The sequence below is a fragment of the Microtus pennsylvanicus genome, chromosome 8, assembly GCF_037038515.1.
Source record: "Microtus pennsylvanicus isolate mMicPen1 chromosome 8, mMicPen1.hap1, whole genome shotgun sequence".
NCBI classification, from domain to species: domain Eukaryota; kingdom Metazoa; phylum Chordata; class Mammalia; order Rodentia; family Cricetidae; genus Microtus; species Microtus pennsylvanicus.
In genome coordinates, this window is record NC_134586.1 from 18,187,212 (window position 1) to 18,197,001 (window position 9,790).

At 39.5% G+C, this 9,790-nt stretch overlaps 1 protein-coding gene across 2 annotated transcripts; it reads left to right on the forward strand.

Annotated features, from left to right (window-relative positions):
- The first annotated feature begins 312 nt into the window (after positions 1 to 312).
- LOC142855449 (C-type lectin domain family 12 member B-like) lies at positions 313 to 8,675 on the forward strand. 2 transcript variants are annotated; one of them, XM_075981946.1, is made up of 6 exons: positions 313 to 403; positions 1,618 to 1,716; positions 3,773 to 3,988; positions 4,594 to 4,748; positions 5,009 to 5,124; positions 8,525 to 8,675. In XM_075981946.1, the coding sequence occupies exons 1-6, from the start codon at positions 313 to 315 to the stop codon at positions 8,673 to 8,675; spliced, it is 828 nt and encodes a 275-aa protein (XP_075838061.1). The 2 variants fall into 2 exon arrangements, with proteins under 2 accessions (XP_075838061.1, XP_075838062.1); XM_075981947.1 differs by having other exon boundaries at positions 8,612 to 8,675.
- Positions 8,676 to 9,790: the final 1,115 nt, after the last annotated feature.

A 9,790-nucleotide genomic window follows, 5' to 3' on the forward strand; every position in this document is an offset into this window, starting at 1 on the left:
CCCTAAGGACCATGGGAATTCCAACATGAAGCCTTAACTCCTGCTTGCCTACAAAGACATCCTCTTGGCTTCACAACAAGGAATAATGCACTACAGTTGAAAACTGGCAACATTCTAATTTTTAAGGACAGTTTCTGATTTCTCGCACACTACAGAGAAATTCACTTTCATTCTGTCCTTACAAAGGAGCGATAGGGACTGTCTCTTGTCAGTTACTTGTCTGTGTAAAGGCCATCTGGCCTTGAAAAGGCACTGCCTGTACTGGGCCTGAAGATATTGTAACATTAATTTGTAGACTCATTCTCACCTATGATGTCTGATGAAGTGACCTATGCAACGCTTATGCTTCAGGACTCTGTGAAAGTGGGCAGTCATCAGGATGGGAATAACCTAAGAAGAGAAGGTAAGAGCTCAGAGAAAGCATGTTATAACCTTGGAAATGGCAGCTGTTAAGAGTCTCGAGATGTGGGTTTTGACACTAAAATGGAGGGGAGAGCGTGCAATATAACTCCCCAAATAGAGGCAAACAGTCCTTGGATAGGTCAGCAGAACAAGTGTCCTTAAGAGAATATGAAGGGCTTTCAAGACCAGTGTGAGCCATATGGAATTACTGTCATGAAGATCTTCACTGTAGAAAAAAAAATAGCGGTTATGTCAGAGATTGAGTCTCGCAGTGAGAGATTTCTATTTATAACCATCCTTGACTCTAATGCCTTGTTAGCAATGACAGAGAGATGTTCTTATATAAACCAAAAAGGATTCTAAAGTAAGTAGAGAAAGCTTTGCTAGTGTGTGCAATAATTTAAGAAAGGAGTCAAGTATAGATAAATCACAAGTGAACAAGATCGACCTTTTTCTTTTATGCTGCTTTTAACTTAATGTCATCGGAACCTTAAGTACAACTCAGAGCATTTATCAATAATAAATTCGATCTATACGTATCATTATTGAAGTGTAGTTGCAAAATAAAGTAAATAAATTGCAATTTCTGCAGTTATGTAGATGGAAACGCTGAATTTCAAAGAAACTAGGTAGTTTGTCTGAGTTTATACAATTGTGTGGTGGAGAGAGTCTTCCATGTCAGCTCATTCCCTTATGCCCAGTTGGCAGAAATGCCAAGTCTCTGGAGTCAGAGACATCATTAAATTTATAAAACTATTGTCACTTCCAAAGGTTGCGGTACAGTCCTAGTTGTTATCCTGATTCATATGGATTTCTTTTTACAGTGTGTGTGTGTGTGTGTGTGTGTGTGTGTGTGTGTGTGTGTGTGTGTGTATGTGTGTGCGTGTTAGGGAGAAGATATACAGTACCTAGCATAGAGTTTGTGGTGTTTTCCAAAGGAGAGATGATTATGCATATTAATCTTGTTCTGTCTTGTAATTCTCATTCTAACCTTTGGGGAAAGAGGTCAGGTGACTATCCTATATGTGTAGCATACTCACCTAGCAAAAATATTGTGTGAATCAAGAAGAGGAAGGTGACAGATATTTTCATGACAAACATGGTCCAAGAGTTGCCTGCCGGTTTTAATATCGAGAAACTTCCTGGGTGGGAAAAGCAACCCCAAATGTAACAGCATGCTATGGTGCTACTTACTCATCCCCCACTGGCTTCTAGGACACCCAGCTCAATTCTCCATTTGGCGAGGAGCTGCCTTGAGCCTGATGACCCTCTGCCTGTTGCTGGTGACGGGACTGGTGATCTTGGGGATCATGTGTAAGTAAATGTGTATTAAACAAAAGAAAAACAATTAGAAAAACCTGGCACAGTATGCAAATTCATGAAGGACATGGCTACTAGTGTGCTAGATTGATTAAAAAAGATTAATCATCGCAGATACTAATATCTCCCTAGCTCTTTTCACTTATTTTCTATATGAACGATTTCACTGATAGTTATGACTTGATCATATAAACACAGACTCTTCCAGACACTTCTGCTACCGCAGATCCATTTCATTCTCCACCATACCTTCAGAAACACTGGCAAGGGTCCTATTTGTTTGCTCTAGGAATTCTACCCCCCCCCCCAGTTATTTTTGTCTTTTGATGAACTAGATCATACTGTGTGCAGACTCATCTTTTCTTAGTTATTGGTTAAAACTGATAAGCTCTTTTCTTAACAGACATACCCATTTTATATTCTCCATTAAAAATAGAAAAGCAACCTGGAGATGTACTTGCAGAAGGACCTACACTTTGTTTATCTTGAAATTTAGCAGATGGCTAGCTAAGTCTGCCCACCCATCACCTTTATGGGATAAGAAAGAATTATAGTGGCAGCAACAATCTGACTTGACTGAATGAGGAAAAACATACAGAGAAGGAAGATAAGGGGTGGGAATTACATCATACCTAGCAGGCAGAATTGAGCCGTGCATGTATCTTACGGTGGAAACCACTCCCTAGCAGACCCTAAGAGAAGAGTCTCTTGACTCATGTGCAGTTGCAGGCGGACTGAGTAGGGCACTGTGCCTTATGGTAAATGGAAAGCCATCCTGAGAAGATGCAGGTTGTAAAATGCTGAGTGTGTGGAATAAAGAGCACTGATGTGGTCAGCACCCACTCTAAGGTGACTTGTAGTCAAAACTGTATTGCAAGATGCTGTATGCGTTACTGTCTCTTGTTGATGTGACAGTAAAAGCAGCTTAAAGAAGGAAGGGCTTATTTTGGTTTGTGGTTTAATTACGATGGAATACAATCCCTCAGGGTGGAAAGTCATACAGTAACGGATCACATTACATCAAAAGTCAGAGAGCAGAGGGAAATGAATGCCACGTTCAGCTTGCTTCCTCCTTTATATGCAGTCTAGGTCCTCAGTCCAGGGGATGGTGCTGCCCACACTCGGGGGAGTGCGGGGAGTTCATGTTTTAGTGAAACCTCTTTGGAAATGCCTATACAGACACCTCCCAAAATTTCTCTCCTAGGTAATTTTATACTCGGTCACATTGAATTTAAAGATTAATAATCACAGACACTAATGTCTCACATGCTGTATCCATTTATTTCCTTTTATGAAAGATTTCAGTGATGGTTATGATTTGGACATGTAAACACAGCTTAATTATTTATCTTGTTCTTTGGAAAAGAAATCGGGTGCTCCTGTTGAGGTAACAGATGCTCAGTAAATGCTGTTAGGAGAATATGCAGTTTATCTTTAAAAGATGCACACCCAAAAACAAACTCAAGTGAAATAATGTTGACTCATCATGAAATGAAGACTAATTTATTTTTGCAAACTGCAATGTTTTTGATGAAGTGGTTGTTACAGTGTGCTGCTGACTCTGAAAGAGCTTAATAAAAATAAAGATGTTTTTAAATAAATACATGGATCCAGAACTAGAAATAGTTAGAATGGTCCAAAACCAATCTGGAATTATTAGCAAAACCCTGCCAAGGATGAAAGAAAGGGAAGATGGGGCATGAGGAAGGGTGGTAGAGGTTGAGCAGGAGGATCTGGTGCCCTCTACAAGGAAGGGAGAGGAGAGAGAGAGAGAAAAGACAAAAGGAAGAGAGGGGAAAAGGCAAGAGGGAGGAAAGGAGAGGGAGAGAGAAGAAGGAAAGGAGGGGCAGAGGGAGGGAGGGAGGGAGGGAGGGAGGGAGGGAGGGAGGGAGGGAGGGAGGGAGGGAGGGAGGGAGGGAGGTGGAGAGAAGAGGAAGGGGGAAGAAGGAGAGAAAGAATCCCCAGTGGCCTGGGGATCACTCTCTTACATTAGCCTGGTGGCCTTGTGAGCACGTCAGGAAACATGCACTTGTCTCATTATGTCCTGCAGTTTTGCAGATGTCTAATGATATTAACTCAGGTTCAGAGAAGTTAAGTCAACTTCAGAAAATCATCCACCCACAGCAGAACAATCTGTCTGAGCCACTGAACATCTCTACGAAGGATCCCACAGAGGAATCTCTCCAGTCCCAGATCTCTGCCCTCCTAGAGAGGCAGGGACAGATGGCTACCAAGCTCTGCAAGGAATTCCTCATCCGCACTTCTGGTAATTTGACTTACATCTGTAAAATGGCCAGATCAAGTCTGTCACTTTGATCAAAGTACCCATGTGCCTCATAGAATTTGAGTCCTTTAACAATCCCTTGACCATGCCATTCTAAATTTATGAAAGACGAAATACAGATTACTTTAATATTTTGAAAAACACAGGAGAATTTTATAGTTATTCCCTGCCGGGCGGTGGTGACACACACCTTTAGTCCCAGCACTTGGGAGGCAGAGGCAGGCGGATCTCTGTGAGTTCGAGGCCAGCCTGGTCTACAAGAACTATTTCCAGGACAGGAACCAAAAGCTACGGAGAAACCCTGTCTCAACCCCCCCCCCCCAAATAAAGAAAAGAAAAAGAAAAAAAAATTTATAGTCATTCCCAAACGTTATCAGCTTGGATACTTAAACCTCTCTCCCTCACTTTATCGATCACTTTTAGATGCTTTGGTTATCATAAGAATAAGAGAATCTTTATTGTCCAACTCCCAGCCAAGGTTACTCTGCTGCCACTCAGATCTGTTGTCTGTGTGCATGACTTAGTTTCCGAAGGCTTCTGCAGTCACCCCACAGAGTGTGTACCTTAGAATATAATTTCCTTTTCAGACCATAAGTGCAATCCTTGTCCTAAGACATGGCAATGGCATGGAAACAGTTGCTACTATTTCACAAATCATGAGGAGAAATCCTGGAGTGACAGCAGAAAGGACTGTTCAGACAAGAACGCCACTCTGGTGAAGATTGACAGCATCAAAGAAAGGGTATGACTGACCCTCCTCCCCGGGGGATAGAAATGACCCACACAATGAAATCTGTTTCATGATAAGAGACTAATGGATTTTGAATAAGAACTAACAAATGAATTGAAGAACTGGGCATGAAACCCAGGACACAGCACACGCTAAAAAAGTGATCTAACCACTGAACTATCCCCAGACAATTAAAGAATTTAACACATTTTTTTCATACCTCCTCAAGCTAGCAGATGGCCTCTTAGTTGTTCTGCTCCCCCCCCCCCTAGGATTTTCTTCAGACACAGCCATCACTCACGCTCTCGTTCTTCTGGCTGGGATTGTCCTGGAACTCAACTGGCAGGCACTGGCTATGGGAAGATGGTTCATCTCCCTCTCCAACCCTGTAAGTATCTAACTGTTGGGGCGGGAAGATAGTACTTCCAGCCAGGTGGTGGAAGCCAGTGTGTTTGTGCTGTTGTTTGGAGAAAAGAACTAGTGTTCGTTTCATCTACAAGATGGTTCTATGGGATAAAGTCTTATTTTCTTAAGAACAAATTTTGTTCTGTTTTAACTTTAATATTTAAAAATTATTTTTGTATTCATCTATTTGGAGAGGTCAGGGCTGTATGGTTTGAGGGTAGACATGTGGAGGTCAGAGGACAACCTGCAGGGATAAGTTCTCTACTTCCAGTCTGTGGGTTCAGGGAACTGAACCCACTGTTGTAAAGAGAGAGAGTTGCAGTAGGGAACACACTGAGGGCTGGTAAGCAATTCCATCTATTTGTCAAACTCAGACCAATGCACTAAACTTAACGTGCTGTTTAGTTGCTTTGCTTATTAAGCATGTACATATAATAATATGTTCTAAGTGCTTTGCAAATATAAACCTTTGAAGGATGCACTTTCACATCCCCATTATATAATAAAAATATTATCATAGTGAGATTCTGTGACATGCTCAAGATTGCCGAGTTCAAAGGTGATCAAATCAAGACTGAACATTTTAGATACTCATTCACTCAGCTATTTTATATTCCAGCCTTTACAACCTTCAAGGGTGGTGTTTGCCATAAGGACACACATTTAAACACTGACAGTGTACTCATATTAAGTAATTGTTTTCTCACAAAAAGTAAGTCTAAACTACATGATTAGTTTCCAGATTAGCTTCAGGGTGCAGACCACCAATTAGGTTACATGCAAGCATTCTAGGCAAAATCTACTGCTGCATAGTCTCAGCGACAATGTTGAAAGTACACATCAAATCCCTACAGTTTGGGAAATTGAAGCTTTGTAACTATTCAAAATTAAAACAAAATAGAAGTCAGAAGAAAAATTCAAAGCCATGCCCCATCTTATCTTCTGTACTTTTCAAAAGACTCCTAAGGAAGAGGTTCAAATTCACTGGGATCCAGAAACTCAGTTGCTGTTTGAAGTCATACTGGGTTTACAGAGGAAGCCAGTGTGTGTGGAAGGGGTGGGTATTGGTGTAAGTTTGGAAGAAGAAAACTAGTGTTTGTTTCCTCTACAAAATGGTACTATGGGATAAAGCCTTATTTTCTTAAGAACAATTTTGCTTTGTTTTTACTTAAAGTAAAAATAAAATAAAAATAATAAAAAAATAGAAATATTTTATATTAATTTATTTGTGGCGGTCAGCATTGTGTGGTTCCAGAGTAGACATTTGGAGGTCAGAGGACAACCTGCAGGGTTAAGTTCTCTAGTTCCTGTCTGTGGGTTCAGGGAACTGATCTCAAATCACTAGGCTTGGTAACAAGTGGTCTTACCCACTGAGCCATCTCACAAACCATTTTTTGTTTTTGTTTTTGTTTTTTAAAGCAAGGACTGGAAAGACCACCCACTGATTAGGAGCATGTACTACTTTTACAGAGTACCTGAATTCAGATCCCATCACCCACAAAGTGACTTACAACCACCTCTAATTCCAGCTTATGTAGATTTAGCCCGCTCTTACATCCTCTGAGGGCACCTACACTCATGCATGCATTGATACACAGATGTACACATAAATAAAACAAATTAATCTTTCAAATAAATAAATAAAAGAATAAAAGTTTAAAGGAAGTCATGGCTTCAAAATTTTTGAAAGACTTTAAAGCAAAGACAAAAATGGCAAACATCCTATATTAAAACTTTAGTTAAATAAAATAACTGTGTTTATATTTTCACAATCTGTAATTTTTACATTAAATGAGATCTGATATCACTTGTATCTCTCCCACCTCCAAGTACTCAAGCCACCCAACTTGCTCTGTTTTTCTCTTCCATGTATATTTTGTAAATTGAATTATAATCATTTCAGTTTTGCTCAGAACTGCTTGGTTTCAGCTGTGGCTCACCAAATGTTTTGAATAACAAATAATTATGTGTCTATTATTTTCTCCCTAAAGATCTACTCCACAAAGATTTTTCTAGGACTTTTCCTGTTCAAATATTTATCTCTCAGGCTCTTATCACCATTGCTTGCCATGTTTGGTTAGTTCATTGTCACACTAGTAACAATGACAAAGGCTCACTCAAAACAACACAGACGAAAAGGACAGTTACTCTTTTACAAAATGGAGCAATGGGGTGGGCAGTGCTCATAGCTGACAGAGGAGAGGAGGACTGTTAGACAGAGATCATCCAGGACTGTGACCCAGCACCGTGTAAATGCAATGCAGTTCCCAGGTTAGAATATACATTTCTCCTCTCCTATGTGAAGGCAGTCATTCATCTATGGACTCCTGTGAACATATAGAGGAAATGATCTATGTCGGGCACACAGAGACCACAGATGATGACCATCGTAAGTCATTTAGCTGTCAAATAACCCAGCTCTCTATACTCAGCCTAGGAAGACTTCAGGCTTGTGCAGCCTCTTCCTTGGATCCTGAATAAGGACTCTCTGACTTAGATATATTCAAATAGTAATATTTAATAAGCTTAACCCTGAGAAATAAAATAACATGATATCCCAGGGTGCATCACTTGGAAAAAGCAGTGATTTTAACACACATTTAAGTTTGAGCCAAGAAGCTGGACTCAATTTCCTAATCACCAAATCTCATTAGTAAGTCATTAATTTTTTTCTCTCAAATTCTGTCTTGTTTTCTCAAGTGTGTAGAAAGCATGCATAATTACTTTTTTGTATAGAAAACATAACAATTTTTTACATGGTATTATTTTATCTTTTTAGTTTTCATACTAAATTTTAAAATGTAAAAATAAACTATTGTTTCTAATGTTTCTGCACAGGGTGAATTCCATTAGTGGAATTCCATATTACTGGCAGGAATAATAATTTGAGCCATATCTTAAATATTTTTCTATTTTATTGAATTTTAATATAATCTATTCTGATCATGGTCTCTTCAGCCTTATCTCCTCCCAGATCCTCCTTATCTCCCCCCACTCATCCAACTCCACACCTTCTTTCTCTCTCTCTCTTTAGAAAGCAAACAGGGCAATAAAAAATGTGAGCAATGTCAGGAATGGGATCCCTCTCATGAAGCAGGCCTCAAGTTCAATCAGATAGTGGTTGGTTACTCCCACAACTTTGTGCCACTACTGCACTAGCATTTCCTGCAGAATTAAATATATTCTTATTAAAGAAATATTTTTTCCTGGGATCACAATTAACTGGCAATAAAGAACTCAGACATGCTGGCATTGCAGAACCTGATCTTTTGTGGGCTTTGGGGTCTCACACTAGTATGGATTTTTCCTCTAAGGATGACACTTAATTCTAATTAAATTTCATACATAATTTTTTAACTAATTTTGAATCAATTACTTTCCAGATTTAGTGATCAGGAGCACTCCAGGTTCAATGGATCCAGAGGTTGTGCTTACTTTGAAAGAGGGAATGTTTACATTTCTCGCTGTAGTGCTGAAATTTATTGGATTTGTGAGAAGACAGCTTCCCTGGTGAAGACTGAGGATTTGGATTGATTGACTTTTCTAAGAGTATCAAGAAGTGAGGGCCTGTTGCAAACTCAAGCAAGAAAGGAGGAAGCTTTGGTATTTGTGACAAAAACTGAGTAAAACGTGATTTACTTCAACTAGCACACAGGCAAACTTACTTCATAGAACATTCTCCACTTCACTGTCTGACCGTCTGACCTGGTGTTTTCATTATTTCTGTCTTACAGTGATCCTAAGTACCCAGGAAGTAACATGTCACTTCAGGCTGCCCCTCCATAAACACTCTTCCTTGCTTTACTCTTACATGTGTTCACACACAGACTTGGTGTTATTGGTATTATTTAAATATTAACTACCAGACCAACATGGGCCCCTGTAATGGAGCAGCTTCTAGAAGACCCCTGTTATAAAGACTTCCCAATTCTGTAGAGTTTTGAGGAAGCCCAAAGTAAAGAACCTGGGACAGCAGGGCTGTGTTGTTGACTTAGAAATACTTTACTCTTTTAGAGATTGTCTAAACAGCTAATCAGTCTCCATGTAGAGATTAACTCTGTTTTGTCTTCCTATAAAACTACACTACCAATTCTTATAACTTATATACTAGATGAAATAGGATGAACATTGTGTCTTAATATTTTCAGCATTTATCTAAACTAATAATATTCAGAATATCAATTTTGTGATCTTGGTTCTATCAGAATAATAAAGATGTTTATTCTCTTATTATTAGTATGATATTTCATTTTATTTTCTGTGTATATGTATGTATATCATGCATGTATGTGTGGATATGTGCACATGTGTAGATAACTGTACCTGTGCATGTGTGTGGAGACCATCAGAGAGCATCAGGTGTTTTCCTCTATTCTCTTTCCACATTATCTTTAATGTCAGTTCTCACCCTGAACCTGGAGTTTATTTGTGGATTTTCTTTTCAGCTAGGCTGGAAGCCAGCAATCTCCAGTATTCTTTCCACTTCTGCTCACTAGATGCTGGGCTTACAGGTGTGTGCTTGACCACACCTGGTTTGTTACTGGGGTGCTGGGATCTGAATTCCCATCCTCATATTTGCTAAGCAAGTGTTCATCACCATTAGGACCCCTCTCTGTTACTGTTTTATTTTCTGCAGAAAAATACTGAAA

Bases quoted from the DNA above. Each gene is read 5' to 3' on its own strand.
- LOC142855449 (XM_075981946.1), top strand. From the start codon at position 313: ATGTCTGATGAAGTGACCTATGCAACGCTTATGCTTCAGGACTCTGTG. The intron at 3,989-4,593 runs GTAATTTGACTT...TTTCCTTTTCAG, and splicing joins ATTCCTCATCCGCACTTCTG to ACCATAAGTGCAATCCTTGT. The intron at 4,749-5,008 runs GTATGACTGACC...CCCCCCCCCTAG, and splicing joins TTGACAGCATCAAAGAAAGG to GATTTTCTTCAGACACAGCC.